Below are 25,646 nucleotides of genomic sequence, written 5' to 3'. Positions count from 1 at the left end.
TCCTTCTTCTTCCATTTGTAGTCCCCCTCCTGTTCAGTATGAAGGTATTCAACATAAGGAAAATCTGCCTTGTCACTTTTTACACAACTTTGGAAAACTGGGCCTGAGGCTCCTTTGTGTGCTCTGTGTTGTGTAGCCTCAGACCAGACCTACTCAGACAAACCACCAGGTACAAGGTTTTATTCTGTAAAAAACCCCAATCGGTTGCAGTTCAGCCGATTCCTTTCTACTACTTGTGTCCTACTCTCAGCTTCAGTCAGTGCAGAAACTTCCTGCTGGGAGAGTCAGGAATTCCCTGGCAACAACCAGGAAGCTCTCACAACATGTCACAATGAATAGTTCACAACTTGTTCCCATGGCTACTGTTGAAGCAGACGGAACCTTGGGCTATACAATCTTATCACATGTCCAGCACATCTCAAATGTGTGCTACCCAGTCTACATATCTCTGAGGGTATATCTCTGAGGGTATGTCTACACAGCAGCATTATTTTGGAATGACATTATTTTGAAATAATAAAGTGCGCATCTACACAGGAAGACATTATTTTGAAATAATGTTGAGATGGAGGATTTCTTACTCCAACTACTGTAACCCTCACTGTACGTGTAGTAAGGGACGTCAAAGGAAGAGTGTTCTTCCTTTTACTTCCTACTGTGTAGATAGCTTAATTCGGCTTTTGGCGCTATTTTGACACCAGTTATGCAACTGATGTAGCTGAAGTTGCGTAGCTTAATTCGACTTTTGCCCTGCTGCGTAAACGTATCCTGAGTGTCCCAAATTCATCTTACCCCTAATTTCTTCCATGCGCACTGCCTCACCATGGCTTGGCAGCTCTTCTCACTTTTCTTTTCCATTTGTTGCATGATTGCCAGTCACTCAGTGTTGCCACTTTTTTGCTGCCATCCATGCATCTTCCATTCTTTGCAGTTTTCCAGGCCTCTCTCTGATAGCACTAATTGTACTTCCTGAGTGCACAAATTGTTTCTTACACTTCAGCTTCTTTTCTGAACATTCAATCAACCGCTCTTCTCTACTTGCATAACTTGAGTTTTCTTTGTTTACCTTCAAACCAGGGTGTTCAAACACAGATGCCCACTTTAATGCCATATTTTCTGTAGGGTAAAGATTTCTGAGGCAGACTGTAATATTCTGTTAAGAACCCCTACTCTAAATTTCAAGTCTGGAATAGGCACACAAACACCTATACCACAGGTACAGTACCTGAAGGTTACCGCCCTCCCCCCCCCTTGCTTAGCCCATCCAAGGTAGGTCATCATAAAGATAACTATCCAATTACATCTCAGGGAAAGGCCCTACTGGTGAAAGACAGGACATAACATATTCAACAGTGTGCAATTGTCAAGTACCCTTTACTGTCTCTGCTTTAATCCCCCAGGTGCAACGCCAATGGATCACATCCATGCAAAGTTACCTTCCTGATGCGAACAGACACATCGCCACTTAACAAATAATTGACAACTGATGTTTGCTTTGTTTAAATACTTGTTTAACTAGATATAAGGTATTCTGTAAGCTATGGGTGGAAAACACTATGTAACCTTTAGTTTATTGCTCTCATTTTGTCTCATGAAACAAAATACAGGACTATGTAGCACTTTAAAGACTAACAAGATGGTTTATTAGATGATGAGCTTTCGTGGGCCAGACCCACTTCCTCAGATCAAATAGTGGAAGAAAATAGTCACAACCATCTAATAAACCATCTTGTTAGTCTTTAAAGTGCTACATAGTCCTGTATTTTGTTTCAGCTACACCAGACTAACACGGCTACATTTCTATCATTTGTCTCATGGTTAGCACCTATCCAGGGGGTCCGGGATCTTCCCTTCTCCCATCACTTCATCCACCCATTAGCATCCTATATAATCAGTTGTAACCTATTGTCTGGCAGTGTTCACCAAGCCTGATAAGCGAAGTGACACTTCACCAGCGCTGTGTGTTAATAAACCCTTCTGCTTGCTTCATACACGGTGTCCAGACTCTGTTCCAACATTTTCCAATTCCTCTTTGCTATCAACCAAAAGTGTTAGGTCGTCATCATCAGCATGCATTATTTTTCTCTCTACAGGCTTTTATCTCCTCCTAAATAACACCATAGCAGGATGAAGTAAAGTAGATTCAGAACACTGCCTTCTCAATTTCATCATCTCAAAACTTTCCGGAACTCCAAGTATGTTCTCACTTAGCTCTTGACTTTCATCTCCACTTCCCCTCCCACCCATTTGAATAATCCGAACACCAGGTTCCGTGGAACCAAGGTATATGCTTTCTCAAGATCAATAATGCTACACAGGTGTTACACCCTCCATTTGTCATTCCTTTAAACTTCTATCTTATTGTAAATCTTGCATCTTTAGTAGTCATTCCCTTTCTAAAGCCATGTTGCTCTGTTGCTATATTTTCCGTCACCTTGCCTTCAAAGGACTCCCAAGGACACTGAAAGGCTGACTCAAAGAGAGTGATGTCCCAATAGGTGTTTGAATCATTTGCATCAGTCATACCCTTCCAAAGAGACATAATCAATCCTGTCCTCCAGTCATAGGGTATTCATGCTTGATTCAAGTAAACATGTAGTAATCGATGAAGCCACTTTACTGCAGTATCTCCAACTGCCTCAATAGTATCAACAGCTATCACATTTTAACCATCTGCTTTACTATTCTTCATCTTATCCAGTTCTTCTGATGACCACCCACATGTTTAGTTTTATTCATAGACTTCCATTCAAATGAATACAGCTTGAAAAGACCTGGCAGAAGATTTAGGAGTATACTCTAAAAAAAGAAATCTAAAATACTCTACATTATGGTGGTAATGTCCCTTCTCATGTGGAGGCAAGGGTATGTAATGCCACTATCTTTTTATATGAGTAATGCACATTCATTAGGGAGAGATGAGACTCTTACTTAAGGGCTTAACTTGAAATCCATAAAAATGAGGAATTTAAAAACTGATGCTGAAATAATGTCTATAACATGCCCAACTTTGTCTGGATGTAGCAGACCTTGCTGAAAACCTGCTTGATCCAAGATACAGAACAGGGAGCACTAAGATTGGAGTTTAAACAAAATTATTTGCTTTTGTTCATTTATGTTAGGCCCTTAGGGATATGGTTCTCCCTTTGATATGCACATGTCACTTGCATACATATTACTGCAGTAGTGGGCAACCTGCAGCCACGGGTAAGCCAGTGATGGGCTACTAGACAGATTGTTTACCTAGTGTCCACAGGTACAGCTGCCTGCATGTTGCATTGGCCATGGTGAACTGCGACCAGTGGGAGCTGTGGACAGCCGTACTTGCAGATACAAGCAAGACAAACAATCTGTCTGGCAGCCTGCCAGCGGCGTACCCTGAGGAGCTGCGTGTGGCATGGGCTGGAGGTTGTCCATGACTGCATAAGTGGGACTTTCATGTGTTTATTGAAAGGAAAGTATATCACACTGAGATCCACATAGTTATTGCTACATGTCAACAACTGCAGCATTTTCTGCAGATTTTTTTTCCCTATGGCAAAACTGCATGTGATAAAAACAAACTACACGCATTTCTAGATAAAAACAGATGTATAATCTCATGCACCAGCCATACTTCCCCTCCACCTTAAAAGTATAGCCTGTTGTCAGACTAACCTTAAACTTCATCAGAGATGTATGTATAGACATGGGTGATCCTTTTGGTTCTATCTAAAATATACTGAATGAATAAAGTAGAGCATAGAGCTAGAATCATTCTCACTCTGATCCAGCTAATGAGTACACAGTTTTCTTTGCTCTGACGAGGAAAATACTGGTAATTTGTACAAACTCCCTGCTCCACCCCTGGAAAATCCCGGTATTCATATACTCTATTGTTCTGTGACTCTTATGCCAGCCAAATGACCTTCAATAACCAAAACACTAGCTTTCCAATAGAAGAAAAAAAGCAAAAGAATTCCTTTCACCTGAACTGCAAAGAAACACGGAGACTGTTGTAATCCAAACTTTCTTTGTGACTGTGGTAAATCTAGATATAGATAAGGATGTGCTTTTTGGTAACTGTGGCAGGGTGCTGTTGCAAGGTAACTAAGCAACTGTCTAACATTTAACAGTGTTCAAAGACCATGGTGATAGCTACAATATAAATGCATACATGGGTAGATAGTGTATATCTGTAAGCATGTGTCTCAGTGTTGAAATGTGTTCAAATCTGGGATTGTTGGTATACCACAATCTACATCTACCAAAGACAATTTGAGCAAAATGTATCTTAATTGAAAATGTTTCTGTTCATAATTATCTTCCTTCTTACACTGTCTTTTTACTGAAGCATAGATTTATTTTTCCCCTTGTCCTCATCTGTACGGAGCAATGATCATTTAGATATTACACAGGATGATTTTTCTCCCATACATTCAGTAGTTCCTTTAGGAACTTAAGAGAAAATAGAGATCTTAATATAGCTTTATTGGTTACAGCTGTACTTGCATTGTCGTCTTTCCTGTCATAAATAATAAAATGCCTTTAATTATTTAGCTAATCTAGAATCAACATATTTTTTGGAATATTACAGAAATGCAGAAAAATTGCTTTGAGCCAAAAGTATAAAAGAAAATTAATTTTAAATTGTAATTTACTTAAACTGCTGCAAGGGATCTTTTTAAAGCCTTTCTTCTTTCATTTAACAATATGATTTGTCTTAAGATGCAAGACCTAGATTGATGGAGTATGCCATGGTCAGAATGTGGACTAGCAGTTTGTGCTGAGGACTAGGTTCTGTTTTCATCCGTGAAAATTGGTTTTCATTTACCAATTTGTGATAAATTACAAATGTAGGCACTAATTACATTTTTTAACAAAAGAGGCAGAAATTTAGGATTTGTTTAACTTTATACCATGAAATCTGCATTCCAGTATTGTATTGGTGGCTAATGCTGGAACAATGGCGTCTAGGTAGTATGATGTTAATCATTTAAAATATATTGTTTCCACTGCATTTTCTCAGTGAGTCAGTTATACTAGACTGACAGGTTACAGAGTCATGCAGGTTACATCAAGCCTAATAATCATCATATGAAATCATAATTAATCTCTCTTCCTCTTTCCACAAAAATAACAGATATAAATGTCCTGAAAGAATATAAATTATAACAAAAATGTATTTTCATTATCCCATCAAAAGTAACTGATAATTCAGTCAATAAAACACTAGATTTTCTATCTGACCTGTTACAAACCTTTCATTACAAGACTGTAACATTCTGTCAGTGCTGGTATTTCTGGCTTCCTTAATCTTTATAAAAATAAAGAACTATATGATTAAATGCACTATGTCAACAGTTTGCCATTAGGTATTGATTTTGGTATGCTGTTTTAAAGAGTAATGATAACAGTAATAGTTTTTGGAATCAAAACCTAAGGTCTGAATTCAGGCAAACTCTAAATTTGAAATCAAATATTTATCCGCAGAGGGCCTAATCCCATAAACACTGCTCACATGAAGTGGAGGACTGACAAAACTGGACCCAAATAAGGCAACACTAAGGCAGTTGCTTCCCTTCACTACCCTAAAAATGTGTTTAATCCTATTATGAAGAGAGTACCTTTAGGAGCAGGCAGACCAATCTCTTTGACCATTGACACCATGGTCCCTCTGCAAAGATTGTCAACAATAGGACAATTAGTGCCAAATTTGGGCATAGTTTCTATGATGAGGATACTTGGCTGCTAAGAACCTGGTCACTATCTCGTATCCAAACTCATTAACCCATTCCCTGTACGACATCTAACTGATGTCTGATGAAGATTGGATATGAGATAGTGACCTAGAAGGGAAAGGCAAATTGGCACTGTATCTGAGTAAATAATGCACAAATAATTGCCACAAATCTTCATTTGAATTTCTGGATGAATTTGCCACAACTGTTTTCTTTCCTCTGGTCTAGTTGCTTTTAACAGATATTTGTGCAATTGAATTGTAATAACACAGGTGTTCATGGAAAGTGAATTTTAGTTTGAACATTCAAATAATCACAGAAAACTACATTAGTTTTTCACGAGCACATATGTTACACATATGATAGAAATCTGCATTTAGCATTTTTGCTCTTCTAGTTAGAGAACAGAAACAATGGCAGATTGACTTATGTGACCAATTGCAGCTGAGTGACGCAGTTCAAATAGAAAGCCAAATTGAACTGAAATTTAAAAAACTTTAATAGAAGTTACCTGTTGCAAATTGTGTGTTTAGTTCTAGTTGGAAGCTCCAATTGCGTAATATAAGTGACTTCTATTTTGTTTTCTGTCATCAGTAGGGTTGCCAGGTGTCTGGTATTGAACCAGACAGTTTGGTATTTTCGCCTCCTGTCTGGTAAAAAAGTTCAGAAAATATCGGACACCTAAAATGTCCGGTACTTTCTGAATTTTTTTCCCAGCCAGGAGGCGAAAATACCGGGCTGTCCGGCTCAGTACAGAGGCAGCCTGACAACTCTAATGCTTTCTGTGATCCACAGGGGAGCTATCTGGCCCGGCACAGGGAGGCAAGATGGTGGGTGGCCTCTGGCAGCTTGTTAGGACCAAAAAGCCTCACCACATGTTTCTTAAAGGGGCCATGTTGTGGGTGGGGTTTTTTTTTGTTTTTTTTTTTTGGTTCAGTATTTTTTCTGAAACCATCTGGCAACCCTATCAGCTGGGACTGTGGTTCTGGCCTGTATTTTCTTCATGCAGCTTTCACTCTGTTGTCAGACTGTAGTAGTAATAACTTGTAAATAGACAGCACCTTTCTTCCAAGAATCTCTAAGATTTTCATAAATGTTAATTAAGCAACACAACAGCTCAGTAAGGTATGTACAATTATCTGCCTCTTGCAGACAGGAAAATTGAGAGACAGAGAAGCCTTACCCCCACTAGCTCTTTTCCCTCGTATTTGTATCTCCACCAATGGTAGTAATGGTGGGAGCGTTGGGACAGACAAATTGTCATTTTAGCTGCCTTTTCATCTGGACCTGATCTGAACAGAGTTAGACAACATTGTGGTTAAAGAAGCTATGGTCTGTATGTATTAGTGCTCTGACAGATGATGTCACTGGTGAAGCTTAGTAATCTGCACACTTTCTGGATGTGGTGTACTGTCCCATTTAGTGTCACTTAGACCACTTACAGAGCAAAAGAATGAGTGTACTCCATGGCCTTTGCTGAGAACCAAGTGGCTTTTAGCTCAAGCTGTAGAGGCTCATGCACTGTGCTCCAGAGGTACCAGGTTTGGTTCTGCTTGTCCGTGATATTACAGCTGCACCAATGAGAGGTACAAATGGCAAATTTGTAGAAAAAGGCTAGCACTGACCTGGCCATAGCAGTTAACTGACTAGCCCAAGATCACAAGGAAAATAAATGGCAGAGCTGGGAATATAATCCAGAACTAAGGTCCGGTCTCCAATTTTAAGCACAAAGGGTATGTCTACACTACAGAGAACGATCAAAACTGCGGCTGTCGATCTTCCAGGGTTCGAATTAGTGGGTCTACAGGCGAGCCCCGACTTTCGACTGCCAGACATACAACTGCCCTACATTTACAACTGCCTTGCTCTGGCTGCCGCCTCCACTGACACAGCCCTCCGCCAGCTGTGGGAGCAGCTGGTGCCCTGGACTATAACTCCTAGGAGACAAAACGGCCAGGAATGGAACCCCCATTTTAATCATTGCACCCATAGGGAAAAAAGGGTTTGACTTACGATGGCTCGATTTACGACGGTTCTCCAGGAACCAATTAGGTCGTAATTGCAGGGCTTGCCTGTAGTTAAGACAGCTAATTCAAATGGAGAGGAACAATCTGGTCGATGCCAGTAGTCCTGCTTCCATGAGGAGTAAGGGAAGTTGAAAGGAAAGTGTTCTCACTTCGACTTCCTGCAGTGTGGACAGTGCCAAAAGTTAAGGTACTTTGACTTCAGCTATGCAATTAATGTTGCTGAAATTGAGTATCCTGATTTGACCTTATCCTGTAGTGTAGACATACCCTAATTCACACTCCCTCTTTTGCTATTGAATTAATTTCATCCTTACTATATATGTTACTAAATGTCTTATTTTTGCAGATATATAAGGATACAGCTTGTTTAAAAATATTTTTGTCCCTTCCCAGTCCCAATGTTGCATTTTTCCTCATGAATATTTTTACAGCTTTCATTGTAATTCAGGTTGTTACTGCATGCTTCTGCCAGCTTTTCCCTGCCTTCTCCTCTTTCTTCTAAATACAGTAATTACTCGTTTAACACGTGCCCACTTAACACGTTTTTTGCAATAGCACAATTTTTTTTTAGAGAACATTTTTTGAATAACATGACCGTCCCCAAAATAACACGAAAATAATCAAGTGGCGGACTACTTTGCACGGCAGTGTAAGTTGGTAAAACAGTGGTAATATACACGAGTGGATGAATACACGTAGTCACAGCGCTCCTCCGCTCACTCACGTGTTTATCTTTGTGTTTTAACAAACCGCAGCGACTTGTGTTGCTAGATATTTAATGTGGATGAACCAGCACCAACAAAACATTGACTTTGCCACTACCACCTGAAACGCAACCCCCACCTTTTCCATACTTTTAATGGGAAAATTGTTCCCGCATAGCATGTTTTCGCTTAGCACGAACACTTTCAGAAATGCATCTATAGTGTTAAATGAGGAATTACTGTATAGGTACATTTTATGACTCAGTCTGGCGTTAACTATTCATCTGTCCTTACTTAGCTCAGCCAAAGCAGCGAATTGAGTTGTCTCTCAGGAGTTTCCTGCTATTGTATTCATACGTTTCCTGATCTGTTGTATGAGTCTGAGAACAGTACATGACCTTATGTATTATATGTGCCCCAAGAGCTAGGAATAATAGCATCTCAGTTATGGTCTTGTTTGCCCATATCCAGTCAGTGGATCTTAACATGCTTTCAGTTTGGAATCAGTTTGAGTTTATGGGAAATGCTCTGGGCCAAATCTTCACTTAGCTAGTAGTATGGTGACCATATTTTCAGAACCAAAAATGGAGACATGTTAGCCACATTCCCTGACCCTATTAGCTATGCTCCTCACCCCATTAGCCATGCCCACCTGTCACATGAAATCCCACCCCTGGAGATAGTACTTTTGTGGTCAATATGGACACATGACTGGAAGTAAAGGGTGACCCCCTGTAAGAACTCCCCCCACTGTCCTCTACCAATAGGGATGGGTTTGGGCCCCATTAGGGGCAGAGGCTACTTTGTGGCAGCCTTCCTTCCCCTCCCCCCACTGCCTCTAATATAGGGGGACAGGCGGCACTGTGTAGATGGTGCTGGGGGGACCGGCTCCTGTCCCCACCCTTTGCTGCCTCTCAGAGGCAGCGGGGAGGAGGAGTGAAAGCAAGTAGTCAATACGCTACTTGACTACTCAATAAGCTTTTGCTTATCAAATGGTCAACTACTCCCTAACATCCCTAATCCAGGGCTTCCCATTAGGCTAGATTTACTTTTCTGAGATTCCAGAGTTAATGCATTTTATGGACTCCCTTAGGCTCTGGGGTGGGGACAAAACAGGGGGTTCAATGTGCAGGACAGGTTGCCAATGTGTGGGATAGGGATGGAGTGCAGGATCTGGGAGGGAGGTAGAGTACAGAAGGGGGAGGTTGTGATGTCTTGGTGGCAGGTAGGGTGCAGAGGCAGACTGGGGGTAGGGTTTCTGCCCAGGATGGACGGTATCTGGCCAGAAGGGAGGGTGCATGAGCTAGGGAGGATGTAAGAGCAAGCTGGGAATGCAGGGTCTTCATGGGGGAGGAGTGAGTGAGGTGCAGGGGTCTAGGCATGAGGGGGGGACGCTTACCTGGCCTTATACTCCGTTGCAGTGGGGAAAGCCTCTGGACAGCACACTTCTGTTCCCCCAGCCAGGTGGGAAGTGGGAGGGAACTCAGCTCCCCCCCTACACACAGCAGGGATCCTGGCACAGCCATGAAGCTTCTGCACCAGATCCAGCTTTCTGCTGGGAAGGCAGGATGTGTGTGTGAAGAAACCCCGACCTTCCCTGCCAGACCAGGCTCATTGCCATTTCCTCAGCAGGGTGCGGAGGGTTGGGGGGGGGGGGAAGAGAGTGGCAGTGCATGGAGCAGAGGGCACTTGCCAAGCCTGAGTGTGTCCTGTGGGGGTGGCAGCACCCTAGCCGGGTTCCACGCAGCCCTGCCAGAGCTTAGGTGGCGGCTGAAAAGTGCTGAAGTCCGGGAGGGGCTCCTTGATGCCTTTTGCCTCTGTCTGCAAATGCTTCTTTCTCTACACCAGCCCCTCTCCCCTCCTGGCAGCAGCGGCCGCTGTAACACCAAACAAGCAGTTTTGTGAAGGAGAAGGCTGTACAGCTGGACTGGGGGCCCTGCGCAATGGGGAAAGTCCTGCAGGGTCAAGGAGGGGCTGCATGGTTGTCATGATCATGAGGGTTAGCCAGCAGCCTGGGAACTAAGGAGTTAACCTTACCTTAATCAGGTAGATTCAGCCAATAGGAATGTAGGTAGGAATTTCAAACTGGGACAAAGGAATTTTTGGTTTTTTCCCTCCTTTGTCCTGGGCAGTTTCTCTCCAGCTACTGAGGGAGTCAGACAGAATGTTGCCCTCCAATAATAGACTCTTCTACTTACAGAAGAGTGGGTAAAGTTTAGATGAATCCATCGGGTTTTATTGTTTTATGGTTTGGGAATTGGGATCTGATGTCTGTGCATTTTTTAAAAATATGTTTGCTTTCCTTTGTAACTAAGTTCTAGGGCCATGGTGAAGTTTCCCCATGAGTATTACTTGTGACTTTTCCATTTAGTCATGCTTGCAACAGGAACGTTGTGGTGACAATAAAAAGTTATTTTTTTTCTTTTTATTAACCTGGTATTGGTTAATTTTTGTGTCCTGGTTTGTACTTTAGGGGTGAGATTTCCCAAGTAGTCTTTATCATTACTTGGGTGGTGTCAGCAGAGTTTTATCCCCAAAATCTAGGTTAAGATTTTGGGGGGAAGTTTTATAACAGAGCCTGGTAGATTAGGTTTTGGGGTACTTTTGCGGGCCCCCACTTCTGCATTTATCATGCCAGAGTGGGGAAGGAGCCTTTACAGTGGTGGTGGGGCAGTGGGTGGCTGGTAAAGAGAAAGTGACCATGCAGGCACTAAGCATAAGCAGGTACCTGTCCTGCCTGAGAGTTGTGCTGGGCTCAGGGACTGCCCAGAAACAAGATGGGATGCGCTTGCTGCTGCCCCTTTAAGCACTGTTTGTGAGAGCTCCTGCCCAGGCCTGTGGAGCTGGGGCTGTCTCAGTGGGGACAGAAACTGCATGCCACTGGAAGCCCACCCTAGCCAGCAAAGCTCCAGTGGAGCCGCCTACACATTTGGGGGGGAGGGGGCGGAGGGAGGGAGAGGGAGGAGTCCTACCATGCGAGGAGCAGTGACAGTGCATGGACTCAGTCACTTCGTTCTGCAAGCCGGTGTCCCCATCAAGTAATGAAATGTCCGGTGGGGATTTCAAGACATTTCACTATTTGATGGGGACACAGGGACAGAGTATTGAAAATGAGGACAGTCCTGGGAAATCCAGGTCATATGGTCAGCATAGCTAGTTGCGATATTAGATATTGTGTCATTGAGTAGTTGTGTAACTGCATGAAATCTTAGTAGTCCCCAGGGGCTGGGCTGGCAGCCAGTGCACTCCTGGTCTCACTCCCGGGGAGAATCCTGCTACCCTGCACTGCTGCCTCTGTATTAGAGGCAGCAGCTGGGGTGGCAAGCAGAGCTTGTCCACAAGAGGAGCCAGTTTAAAAACCCACTTCCCTCACTGACCGGCTGCCTGCTGCTCTGTGCTGCCTCTGATCCAGGACACCAGCTCAGGGTGGCAGCAGCCTCTGTCCATGGGGGTCTGAGCTCCCCATAGACAGAGGCTGACTGCTGCTGCAAAGCAGCTTCTGTCTGCAGCTGGCCCAGGCTCTGTGGGATGCTGAGCAGCCTCTCTCCATGGGGAGCTTGGGCCCGCCGCAATCAGTCTGCTTCATGGCAGCCTCCTCCCCAGCTTGTGCTGCTGTCTCTGATAGAGCAGGCAGCACCACGGAGCTGGTGCTGGGGGGAACCATCTTTTTTAACAAAAATATATAGTATCATGAGCTTTTGTGGATGAAACCTGCTTCCTCAGATGAGCGCACTGTCAGCAACAGAGGAAAGAACAGGAATGCAAGAGATGAAACATTTTATTTTCCCTTCAAATATTTGGTTGGTTGACTCAGGCCTACAGGACAGGAGTCAACAATAATGAAAATGAGCTTCCCAGACAAAGGAGCAGGGTGTGCCTGGCCGGGATACTCAGAGAAGAGCCTTTCATGTTTTGGAATTTCAAATCAATTAAACAGCTCCCAGTAAAGAAATGGAAAGCCAGGAATAAGAAGGAAATCCATTAAAAACAAATAAACAAAAAACCCTTAGCAGAGCATATAGCACTTTGATCAATGTGAAAATAGCATTTGTAAGTACATCAGCCAATGATTAAAATGTATACATAATCCAGTGTTTTCATACTGGCTATAAAACATTTCTCTTGGGTACAAAAGTACAAACAGAAGCTTAGCTTCCAATCATCTTCCCAATTGGTCATTTGCCTCCCATTCAAATGACAGAAGGGTTGGGCCCTTATGTATGTTCGTATTAAAATAAAATGGGACCAGCTCTAGTAAGGTCCGTAGCCCCACAAAGGACAATCAAATGTAATTTGTTTAGACAGTCTTTGATTAGCTGTTGTGTGTTCTGATTAGAGATGGACACCAGCTGCAAATGTCAACCCAGTCACCATCACTACCAAAGGTTACAGCTGGACATATCTATTGGTTTATTTGGACCCTATCTGTAGCTGGGATAGTTTGGAGGATACCAGGGAACTACTGTCTCCTGGTATAAAACTGTTTAGCCATTATGGGTGAAATGCTGACTCGGCTGAAGTCAATGTCAAAACTCCTGTTCACTCAGTGCCGGCAGAATTTTGCCTTATATGATCAGTGCTGCAAGATACCGAGCCCTCTGACCTGATCCAGCAAATCTCTTAACAGGGCTGTGCTTTGACATCTTTTGAGGGGGCATATTCCCTCCCCCCTGCTCTGGCAGGAACTCACTCTTTCCACCATTAACGCCCCTCAACCTCTGTCCCAGCAGGAGCTTGCTCTCCTCTCTGCAGCCTGTTCCCCTGCTTGCTCCCATCTGCATACTCCTGGCTCTTAAACATGTGCATGGTCCCACTGACTTCTGTGGAATTACTCATGTGCTTAAAGCTAAGCATTTTCTTCAGGCTTCAATTCAGCAAAGCATGTAAGTTCTCCACTTAACTTAAAGCAGGTGATTAAATCCTCTGCTATTATGGTTGCCAGCCTTCCAGGATTGTCCTAGAGTCTTCAGGAATGAAAGTTATGTCATGTGATGAACCCTCCAGGAATATGTCCAACCAAAATTGGCAACTCTGTATCCCTATTTAACAAAGCATTTCAGCTCATCAGAGGATTAAGCCCATTATTCACCTTTTAGTTCAAATGGGGGTACAACTTTGATTGCTTGATTCTGTTCTGACTTTGTAATTTATGTGGAATGTAAAAACAAGTTAATATTAAACACCCATTCACATTTATTCATATCTGATTAGAAAGATTAGTCAAAGATTAAGTAAAGAGTTAATTTTTTAAAATTACTCAGGAGTGCCAGTGTCTATTTCTAGTATCACCGCTGAGAGGTGGATTGATTCATCAAAGGTAGGATGATTCAATATGAACATTTCCTTTCTTTTCTTTTTCCTGAATAAATGTAACTTTCCCAAATGAAATTTAGATGGAAAATGCTAATTTATAAGGGTCAGATTCTGTCCTCAGACCTGCACTTCACACTGTCCTCAGACCTGCACTTCACAACAGAGTTAATAAATGACATTAATGGAAGGTGTGGAACATCTGGTCCATATGAAACTGAAGTCAGGAACTGCCCAGACTAACACAGCTGATCTGGTTCTCCAAGAAGTGGGCATTTGATGAGACTCATTGAGATGCATTGGTAAGGACAGGAAGGATGGTCCAGTGGTTACGGTGCTAGCCTGGCTAATCGACCACTTGATTAGTCAACAAGGGGAGGTGGGGCACTTACTATCCTGCTATCCCGGCTGCTCTTCTGCCTTTTAAATGTTGTAAAAGCCACCCATGGGGCTCTTAGTACATCTCAAAGGCAGAAGCACATCAGTCAGAATTTGGGGTGAGCAGGGACTGCCCCATTCCCCACTGTGCCTCTGCCTTTTAAATGTAGCAAGAGCCCCGTGGGAGGCTCTTACTACATTTAAAAGGCAGAAGAGCAGCTGGGATAGCGAGTGCCCCACCTCCCCTTTATCGACTAGTTGATGGAAATTCAAGACTACTTGATTAGCTGATTAATTGAAATTTAACATCCTTAGTTGGCAGTGGCATTTAGTGCCTTAAATGCTGGGTTTGGCAGTAGGGGAACACAGAACCTCCTGCTCCACCAGGCTCTGGGGCAGGCAGTTTGGATGTTCAACTTGGTCAAGAGTACCACCCAGCTTACACCCTGAGTCACTTCTACCAAATCCTTGCCTCTCTAGGAGCACGGTAAAGGCCTGGCTTTCAGCCCCACAACACATGCCACTAGAAAGGAGTCAGTAGTTTCCTTCCTTAACTCATGAGCCTCCTCTACTGCTTCCTCTGCAAGGGTGCCATTCATGTGGACCCAGGGGAGTCTGTAGTCCCCCCTAAAGTTTTAACCCTGGATTTCATACTTGAGATCTGCTTAAAGCTCATGCTCTAGTGGCAGCTGTTAACTGCATTAGAGCTTGCACTGCTCCCCTTGCAGGGTGATTAAGATAACAAAAGGCTTGCCATTAAAGTAATTGAGGGATGGTTAGGTGATCATGAAAAAATTGCCTGGTGCTCCACTTAAAAGATAAGGACAAAAAAGAGTAGGAATAAATAGTGGTGTGCTCCAGGAGTCTGCCTGGACCACTGCTGTTAAACTTATTCATAAATGGTCTTGAAAAAGGGATAAGCAGTTAGGTGGCAACATTTGCAGATGACACACATTTAGGGTATGTCTACACTACCACCCTAGTTCGAACTAGGGCGGTAATGTAGGCAACCGGAGTTGCAAATGAAGCCCGGGATTTGAATTTCCCGGGCTTCATTTGCATAAAGCCGGGCGCCGCCATTTTTAAATGTCCGCTAGTGCGGACTCCGTGCCGCGCGGCTACACGCGGCACAGACTAGGTAGTTTAGAGGGACAGGGAGGGGGCATGTGGGAGTACCCCATTTAGCAATTAAAATTTTGGCAGGGGCACAGCGGGGCAGTGCACCTCCCCAGTGCTACCACGAGTCATCTATGCATAGTGGCTATGCATGTTAAAGATACCAACATCTGATAGTTCTAGATTTCTATTGGGTCTAGTGGATACAAGCCAAGCCTCCTAACAGCACCAATAAATGGATTGAAAAGACCACCTGATGTTCTTAAAATAACATGATGTCTCTCCTTCTTTGATGGAGCATTTGAACCAAGAAATTTCAATAATAATTTATATTCCTATGGCTTTTGTGATCCAAACCTCTAATACTGTTGGATAACCTGAACTCTCATAGGAGCTGGTATATAATGAAGAAATGAGACAAAAAAACCCTCTTTCTTTAGGGTGTAAGAAACCTGTAAACTGCTCTTGAGGAGAAATGGTCATTATCTGCGGAGAGAAGAAAATCAGATTTTGTTGTATTTGAACCCAGGACATCCTATGTAAATGAATGAGAACTTTTTCTGTGTTAAAAATGAATGTACTCTCCCACAAATGGGTGTTGGCCATCATTAGCACTAACAGCTACAGTGGCAAGCAACCCAGAAACACGTGGGTGGCACTGTTGATATGCAGCCAGAATCATTGACTGTTGGCTGATCTAAGGGATATCCTCAGTACAAACAAGTGCTGCATGGCATATAGCAAAGCCCTCATAAAGTTTTGCAGTACTTAACTCCTCCTGAATCACTACTGAAGTATTCTAAGTACGTACACATCACGGACCAAGTATGGGGTAAATGATAGGCACCTGAGGCAGCCTCAGTTCGCCTCACGGTAAAGGCAGCCCTTGTGAGGGCAGGGGACTGGACTTGATGATCTGGCCAGGTCCTTTCCAGTTCTAGTGTTCTCTGATTCCTCTTCCAAGCTCTATGGCTTGGGAGCCAGATTCCCCCATGGGGAGCCCCATCTCTAGTCATCAGCCACTGTTTTTCCGTCCAGCAGAAAGAGGCCTCTCCCCTCCTGGTCCTCAGGACCGAAATATTTCCTGCATGTCTCACGCCTCCTCACAAGCCAGGAGCCCTCCTGCGTCTGCTGCCCTGCGTGCCTCGCGCCGTGCACCAGAGGGGGGTGTTGTCAGTCTCCTCGGCTCCGCGGGCCGGGCGGCAGAACGCGCCTGCCACCTCCGGCTGCCCCATCAGCGCCAGGGAGGGACAAGCGCGGGCAGGAGCCGGGGAGCCCGCTGAGCATGGCAGCGGCGGGCGCCGGGCTCTTCCTCGTGCTCTTCTCCCGCTTCTTCGCCCTGCGCCCCGCGGCTGCCCAGCGGGGGCCGCCCGACTCCGGGGCGCTCGGGCTCAGCCTCCACCCGCCCTATTTCAACCTGGCCGAGACAGCCAGCATCCGGGCCACGGCCACCTGCGGCGAGGAGGAGCGGGGCGGCAGGCCCCGGCTGGAGCTGTACTGCAAGCTGGTGGGAGGGCCGGCCGCCGCCCCCGCGGGACACACCATCCAGGTACCTGCCCTGGCCGCGGCGGGGACCCCCGGCCGGCCGCACGGGCCAGGGGCCTCCGGGGGGGCATGGCCCAACACGGGCTGCCCGCCCTGGGGAAGCGGGACAGGTACGCGCCGGGGCAGCGCTGGGCTCCTTCCCCTGCTGGCGCTCCGCGTGGCGAGATTTCCCCTGCCCCAGCGAGAGTTTGCGTGGGGATGGGAGCGGCTGGGGGTCGAGCTCTAGGAGGGCCAGGGTCGCGTGGGCCCGCCCTGCAAAGTGCCCCCATCGGCTTCTCACCTCCCCCATAGGCTGGGGGTGGGCGGCCCTCCTCTAGGAAGTAGCCTGCAGCCGGGTTAGCATCGTGCAGCCTGCGCTCAGGATCCAGCGCCGCTGCGCTCGGGGAACACTCGGGAACCCCGCTCCCCCAAATTGTATCTCAGTGCAATGTGGTTTGGCCTCCTGCTAAATCCCCAGTCAGCTTGAAGCTGTGCTTCCCTGCGTGTTTGTAAGTGTCTCCGCTGTAGCATCTGGATCCTGGGTTGCTCTGTGCTGAGGGAAGGAGCCCAGTTGCCCAATTCCTCTTCCTTAGTTTTTCTTAATACAGTTTGGACAGCAGTCGTCCTCCCCCTCTCCCCCCAGCCTGCTAAGCTGTTTGGTGCAGGGGTTAGTGCCACAAGATCACCTTGCTCCCCTGATTCCTCCCAAGCTCTGAAGAAGCAAGGGTTAGGCAGAGTAGATCCCATGCATTAAGGCTTTCACTCTTGTTCCTCCCCAGTTCTTCAATGCTGGCAGGGTAATTGCTGCATCAGGGAAGGGACCTCTGAACTGTGGCTGGGAAAGTGCCTTTCTAAGGTGTATGAAGAAACCCTAACACATGTTCTGGTTTTTGCAAGTTCTGAATCTTGAACCTCATAATGTACCCCTTGAGCAGCTTGTGAGATGATGCCAGTGATTCCTGTGGGAGTTGGGGTGGGGGAGGAGAAGGGAAGGTTTCTGTGAGAAGAGCAGGTGAGGGCAGCGGTGGTAGAAAAGGATGATGATAAAGCTGCAGCTGCTGAATTAGCCTAGTTGGTCATGAGACCTAGGTGCACTCAATGACAGCTACAAAAAGAAAACCAGAAAGGAAAATTCTCATTGACTAGCTAAGAGAAATACACTTTTCCCAGGTGGTTTGGCAGAAACTTGTGTAAACTTGTTTGTCAGGAGGGTAGGAAAAAGAAACATTAACCACTGTGATCCTATGTAATGGACGGGCAGTATCAGCTCTGACGGTACATTAGTACAGGACAGATGGTGGAGAAAGCTTGATAAGCATTCTAGGACTTTGTTATGGAATAGAAGTATGAGGGGGAGAGAGAAAGAGTTAAAATAGAATTTAAAGAAGCTTTTACAGAGTTATGGGCGTGGCTACTATTGATAGAAGGGCTGGGTAAGAGATCAAGAGGGTGTGCTATCCTCAATTTATCAATACTGTATTACCTTTTTTCCATATCACACTATCATCTATTCTCAATTTACTTTGTATTTCTTTAATGTCTTCCATCAGGAAATCTCAAAATGCTTTACCAATACTAACAATTTACACAACATTCTGTTTTACAGATGGGAAAACCAGGAAGCAGATTAAGTGACTTGACCAAGGTCACAGGAAGTTTGACACAGGCAGGAATACCTTGGCTCTTAGTTCTGTGCTTTACATATAAGCCTATCTGTTCTTCATTACTTATTCAGCTGAATCTTTTTGTTTGCTACTCCGTTAACACAGAAACACTACATAATTTGAACAGGAAAATTTAGTAATCTCTCCCAATTTCTCAGAAGTGCTTTAATAGCAGAATAGTGTAATGTGATCTCATACTAACATTCTATGACATATCAGATAAGTAAACAAAATCAGAAAAGTAAACACAGTGAATTTGTGGTGCAGTAGTCTTGCTCTCTTGTCTTTTGTATTTTTGTATACTAATATCCACTTGTAAGTGTGAATTAATGAGATTTTAATGTATGTAGGGAGAGGACAGAGAGAAGCAGAGTTCTCTTTGTTAAATATTTACCTTACAGGTCTTGGGTTAGTGGCCAGTTGTGGTTTGTGCCTGATCCAAATTCCTGGAAGAGTTACTGATAACTCAGCCCTGGCTCAAGAAAACAAGTTGTGCTTCTTTCACTGTTTGTATAAATGTGCATACAGAAGCATTTCTCTCCATTTTTTAACAAAGCTCCATTGAGATACTTAACCTGAATACTTCTGTAGATTACCAGCAGCTGTTCTGGTTCAAGAGGAGTTGAAGATTCTTTCAAAAGGCCAGAAAATCCAGCCACAGAAAATGTGATAAGATCACAATATACATATTATCAAACACCTTTCAAATTCAAATACATGTTACATAAGGGAAGATTGTCTATCTTCATAGTTAGACTTGCAAAAATGGACAAAAGTGAATTAAATACCTATGAAATCTTACCTAATAAGATTAAACAAGCACACTGTTTAAACCTGAAATGTCATGGTATTATAACCATAGGGTCCCGAACCAAAAGGAGATTGGGTGTGTGTGTGTCACACACCTGTTGTAGGGAGGCCATGGGATTGCCACCCTCCCTTCTTTGCTGTCCTCAGAGATGGACTCTGAAGGCAGCAACCACAGAGCTTCCTGTGACCTCAGGAGGTTCCAGAGGTAGAAGTGGGTCTGATCTTCCCTGTGCTGCTGGCAGCACCCCACCTAAGTGCTCCTTGCTCCTAGTTCTGACCAGATTGGAAGAATAATACTTGCTCTCTGCAACCCTTGTCACACACTCAGCTACAGGAACCTCAGGCTGCTGCCCAGTCCCAAACAGTGTCCTACAGCAGGGGAAAGCACCCAGAGGTGGATCTGTCTGATCTCCCCTCATCCCTGGCAGCAATGAAGGAGATGGACTGCTTAGTCAGAGCTAGGAAATCCCCTTTAATGGGGCACTCCCAGCAGCACAGAGAAGATACTATTCAATTCCACAAGTCTCCTCCAGCTGCAGGAACCTCAGGCTGCTGCCCAGTTTCAGACAGCATCCTGCAGCAGGGCAGGCGCTTGGAGGTGGGTTTCATGGGAAAGGACTTATTTCATGGTCCACGAGGCATTTTTCACAGCTGTGAAATTGGTAGTGCCCTAGCTAAGCCTTTAAAAAACTCACAGATCGAGCATCACACTCCTTTAGATAAGTTTAAAGCTTATATTGATAAGAGCCACAATAAGAAGAAAATTCCAATTTGAGGTGGATACTCTGCCCTTAACTCCATCCGTTATGCCTTATTGATGTTTGTACAAGACTTGATTGTGGTTGCCCCTGCACAAGTTTGTAAGTGCCAGGGGAGATGGGCCACGGAGCTCCCATTCTTATCCTCAGTTCACCACAAAGTGAATAGGGACTGGAATCACTGCTCTATGCTAGTGCCATCAGTCGCATCCCCCACAGAGGGTTAGGAGGAACCCCACCGTTGCTCTCTGACACTAGCCTGGCACCCTTAGTGCACAGTTTCAATGCGTAGTGTAGTGTTTACTCGAGTTTGTGCTCTCAGGGAGCTCCATTAAGAATTCTTGGTGAGTCACTCAACTACCTGACATAAGCTGAGTCTGAAAAGCACTGTCCAACCTACAGTATAGTGTACAGTGTATTTCTCTTTCTCAGCATATTGGTAATGGGCCATTCACTAAACTAGGATGATTTTCAGGGAATAGACTTAGTGCAATGCTGTGCATTTCAGTGATTCCAAATAATGGATAAGGGGCATGTCTGGGGTTGACTAATAGGGGTAGTGTGCAGATATGAATTAGTGTTTGGTAGCAGACCTGGCCTGCTGCAGGGCACATAACTGGCAGAAATTATCATGGTATAACCAAGTCTTGCAACCCTATTCTTTTCTATAGGGTAGATAGGACCTTTATCTTCATTGGGTGTCAACTTGGCACATTAGCATACTTCCATAGCTTTCTTGCTGCAATTGCATGCAGCTTTCTAACTGAGATCTCCATTCTGCGCAGTTGGAATAACTGCAAGAGACGAGGATATTGAAAGCACTAGCAAATGCACACCTGTCCTGGTGATGAATTCAAGCCAAAATCAAACAATGTCTCAAGGCTCAATTTCTTGAAATTGAGACACGTGCAGTTGACCCGAAGGATTCAGGGTGGAATGCCTGTAGATCTTGCCAGAGGGAGGCAAGGGAGAATGCTTTGACCAACAATTTATTTTCCTTCATTTCTCACTCTCTGTCTTGTTGGCAAGTCTGGTGGAATGTTCTTTACATAACTGAAACTCCAGCTGTTTCAGGATCATTCTTTGAATTATGTGTTGGGAAAATTACTAAATCTTGAGTTTAGATCTTCAAGTGATGCAGTTTCTTTAAAATAACCCATCTTCCAACAAAATGCATTTTATATTCCTTATTCAGTTTTCTGTTCACTCTCATCTTTAAGGCTCTCACCAGAGCATGAAACTACCCTAGCAAGAATTGTGTTAAAACAAAGCTATTGTTGTATAGTTCTAGTCTGACCAGTACATACATGGAATTTTTTAAAGGCTTATGCTTTAATATTGTAATAAAAACTTGCTGTCTGGTCACTATTGCATATTTTCTCTAATTGTGATAGAAAATGGTATCACTAATCCTTAGTGCAATATGCAAGCTGGACCTACAGTGGCAACAACACTAATGTACAGCCTGAGTTTACAGTAGCACCCTGGTTTACCTTGCTTCTTTGTACATAAGTAAAAAGGTTGTAGCATGAGTGGAGGAGCATCATGTTGTCATGTAATCCCTGGATCCAGTTCATCAGCCTATGTACATGGGGATTTGACCACGTATTTTTTTTCTAAATGACCCTTGACATTCTCAAGAGTTAAGCCTGGACCCAGGCTGAGAAGCACAGTATTGTTTGACACAAACTCAGACTAGTTATTTTTCATGAAGTCTGTAGCATTGTATGCAAAAGCACATTTGTTTCTTGTCAGAATCAGGGGTAGCTGCCGGTGGACAATGGTTTAAATGCTAGTATAGACAGGACTAAATCGTTTTCAACACTGCAATAAGTCTTGGATGAAGAATTCTTGAAATAGTGACAACCTTAGCCTTGTGTCACGAGTGCTAACCATCTGTTGACATTGTGCTGCTGCACCTTTTGTTAATGGCAGGTACAAAATGTTCTGGTATAGACAAGGTTAATGGGCTGCCTTTGTTATAATCTCGGTGTATACAGTGAACTCCATATATGTTCACAACTCTCAGATACCACAGCATGTTCCATAGGTAAGATTGTGTCTACACTAGCCTTTTTTGGGAAGTCTCCTGCCAGTGCACTAACACTAGGTCAACTGCATCTGTGGTAGTAAAGGTGAGGGTAGAAGAGTAGGAATGATGGCATTAGTGTTTTTACCCCTGAGTCAATTATAGCTGAATAGAGTAGGTCATTAGTGGAGCTGCAGTAGTTTAGCATAATCAAGACCTTAGAATGATTGATGTATAAACATTGGTAGTAGTCATTCTCTCTTATTTAGACTGAAATAAATTGCAGTCTGAATGTAAGGATTGCAGGGTGTGGGATACAAGCCTTTCTTTAAAAAATCTTTTCTTTTTCATGACAAAGATCCAGATTCTACAAAAACTTGTGTAAGGCAAAGGGTCTGTCCAAGTTTATTGCTTTAAAGCGATTCAGATTTGATCTGGACAGAGATGACTGAAAGTTTTTTTTTTATTTTAATGTCTCTGTAAGTTCTCAGAACGCATATTTATTGTGTCTGAATCAGAATAATTTTAACTTGAAAGGACACATAAGGGGAAAAAGCTGATGTGTGCATAGTGAAAAAATGTTATTTAAACTTCCTTCTCTGCCATTTTTCTGTTTGGAAAGTTATTTTATACTTAGCTTTTCAGCCAAATTATTATGTACTAATGAAAAAATATACTTTAAAGCCCACATAATGGTCCTGAGTAAAAGGCTCTTAATGCAAAATGTAAGTGAAGTGTTCAGAAAATTAAGTATAGCAGAATTAAGAGGCAAAATGATAATCTGATATATGAATAAGATGGAAAAATTTAGGAGCAGGCAGGTAGGGTATATAAAAAGTAATGAATGGAGTTGAATGTAATGGGGAGAGAAATCTTGGGAAATTTATTTTACTAATTTAACTGACTAACATTATTTCCATAGTTTTATGAAGGAAAAATATAGCTTTGTTAACCCTATTAGCAGCCAAATTACAAGCCAATTAGATTTCTAAAGAGTATTCAGTATTATTCCTTTAATGTACAATAGGATTTATATGATATCATCAGAGAGAGAAAGGTGATCTCCAGAACTTGGTTTTAATTATGTATTGAAAGAGCTGGATAGCAGCCTCTGAAAATAACTGAGGATCTATTGGGACGCTCTAATTGTCCTAAAAGGAATCACTCCAGATTTACATGTTTTTTTTATGATTGCCTTGGGGTGAATTTTGTCAAAAGTTCATGATTGAACGCAAAAACATATTATGCTTCCGGACCCAGACAGAACTTGAGGAAAATTTTGAGTATAAGTTAATATCTACTTTAGGCCTTGTTTATGCCAGTTTTAACAACATTTCCCACTTTTATTAACACAGTTCACCTTTTTTAGGGTTTTACACTTGTCTCTAAAGTGGTGCTGTAGCACTTCAATGAAAATGCTATCTGCTCTGACAGGAGAGCTTCAGCATAGGTATTCCTCCTCCCTGAGGGGAAGTAGCTATGTCAATGGGAGAAACTCTCCATTCAACTTAGCATTGCCTGCACTGGGAGTTAGGTCAGTAGAACTGGGGCACACTTCAGAATCTGCCACTCTTTAGTCAGTAGAGGGTTGTCTGTAATGTTACCCTGTTATCAGCTAGTTCAGAAGTCCACATGCAAAATTCAGGATGCAACCACTTTGAAATCCCTTTAAAGTTTTGGCTCCAGTGAATGGATTATAATATTTGAAACATAATGACGACACATGATGGCAACTTTAACAAACGTGTAGGATTTGAGAATGTGCTTAAAATTAAATGATTTCAATAAGAGTTAGGTACATAAATACCCTTGTGGATGTAGGCCAAAGTACTTTCTTGAATGAAGTGCAGTGCTTATTTGGGGCTTGTGTGTGTATATCTTAATTAAGAACATTACATAAGTGGGTTTTGATAATTTCACTGGAATATCAGTAAAATTATTAATATCCACTGCTCTACTGCAGATTCTTTGGAAGGAGGTTTGTTTATGATAAATAAGAAAATGAATGCTTGTGGTTTAATTATGCATTCCATTTTAATTATTAGGTAAGTATCTTTACATATAAACCAGAAATATACCATGCAAAAGCAAAGCAAAGCAAAACAAAACACCCCACAACAACACTTAAGAAAGTCTAGTCAAAGCCCTGTCTCAATATTATAGTGCAGTAGTAGCCATCATTCGTTATTTCATGGAGAGAGGTGTCTGATTCTCAGTTAGATCAAACTAAGCATAAATCTTTTGTTTTGGTGTTTTTCAGGGACAGTTTTGTGACTATTGCAATGCAGGAGATCCCAATAAAGCTCACCCAATAACCAATGCTATTGACGGAACTGAACGTTGGTGGCAAAGTCCTCCTCTCTCTTTAGGCTTAAAGTATAATGAAGTCAATGTCACTTTAGACCTTGGACAGGTGAGTACATGAACTTTTCATGGGGAAGGTTAATGGGTCTGATTGTATTCTATTTCAATATGAAGGCTTTAAAGTAGCAAGATAAAAATGTTTGAATTGAGAATCTTGGTCCACCATGTGATTCTTTTGTGGTTTATGTTCTGTGATTGTTACAGATTTAACTTTACTTAAGCAATTATCTTTCTCAGGTATGTTTCTTGGGGCTTCTTGCCACAGACACTATATTGATTGTTCTGTATTGGCATCACTGGAATCTAAACATAATTCATGAATCTTATGCAGCACAGGATCAGCTCCCTGAAATTCAGTCGCTGCCTTTTATTCCATAACCCTTCCCACATGGCTCAAGGGGAAATTCATGCTGCACTGTCTCTTGATGAAAATAGCTGGAAGAGGATTACTTTAGCCTCAGGTGGAGTCCATTAACCATCCACAGGAGGCTTTCTGTTCTCTGGTGGACCCTGTCTTAAAAGAAGAAAACTATTGATGTAGAGCAGCCCAGAAAGAAAGATACAACAGACGCGGATAGCTGGGTACTAATATAACTATTTAGGGCCCGACAAATTCACAGCTATGAAAAATGCGTTACAGAGCATGCAATCTGGTCTTTTGTGTGCTTTTACTTTATACTATACAGATTTAATGGGGAGAACAGTGTTTCTCAGAATGGGGGTTCTGACTCAATAGAGAGTTGAAGGGGAGCTATAAGGTTATTTTAAAGTGGTCACAGTATTGCCACCCTTACTTCTGTGCTGATTTCAGAGCGTTATACCATCCCAGCTACTCTTTACTTCTGCACTGCTGCTGGCAGCATCTCTATCTTCAGAGCTGTGCTCCTAGTCAGCATCCACCATTACTTCATTCTTAAGGCAATGCCGCCACCAGCAACCACTCAAAAGTATGGGTAGCAGTACCACAATCCCCTCCTACAATGACCTGGCGATCCCCTCACAACTCCTTTTTGAGTCAGGACCCCTACAATTACAACACTGTGAAATTTCAGATTTAAAATATGAAATCATGATATTTATGATTTTTAAAATCCTATGACTTTGAAATTGACCAAACTAGACGATGAATTTGCCAGGGCCCTTCAAATACTCAGGCTTCCTCTGCAAGAGAGGCAAGTAGCTAATACTAAAGACTCGGCATATGTAAATTCAGCTTTTTTACCTGTAGGGCCAGAGTCTCAG

General features: G+C 43.3%; 2 protein-coding genes across 5 annotated transcripts in view; one reads left to right on the top strand and one right to left on the bottom strand.

The window, feature by feature from the left end:
- Nucleotides 1–9,866, bottom strand: part of ANKRD29 (ankyrin repeat domain 29) — a 50,452-nt gene extending 40,586 nt beyond the window's left edge. The window contains exon 1 of the mRNA XM_075920862.1: nucleotides 9,851–9,866. The gene's annotated coding sequence lies outside the window, so the exon portion shown is untranslated. The remainder of the gene's footprint in view (nucleotides 1–9,850) is intronic.
- Nucleotides 9,867–15,960: 6,094 nt separating this feature from the next.
- The window catches only part of LAMA3 (laminin subunit alpha 3), a 195,106-nt gene continuing 185,420 nt past the window's right edge, over nucleotides 15,961–25,646 (top strand). For all 4 annotated transcript variants that reach the window (XM_025181720.2, XM_075920832.1, XM_014570532.3 and 1 more), the window contains exons 1-2: nucleotides 15,961–16,804; nucleotides 24,301–24,453. In XM_025181720.2, the coding sequence (XP_025037505.2) occupies nucleotides 16,541–16,804; nucleotides 24,301–24,453 (417 nt within the window). In that variant the 5' untranslated portion in view covers nucleotides 15,961–16,540. The remainder of the gene's footprint in view (nucleotides 16,805–24,300; nucleotides 24,454–25,646) is intronic.

Source organism: Pelodiscus sinensis, chromosome 2 (genome assembly GCF_049634645.1).
Source record: "Pelodiscus sinensis isolate JC-2024 chromosome 2, ASM4963464v1, whole genome shotgun sequence".
NCBI classification, from domain to species: domain Eukaryota; kingdom Metazoa; phylum Chordata; order Testudines; family Trionychidae; genus Pelodiscus; species Pelodiscus sinensis.
Note: the sequence above shows the minus strand (reverse complement) of the source record. Positions and strands in the feature narration are given on the sequence as shown.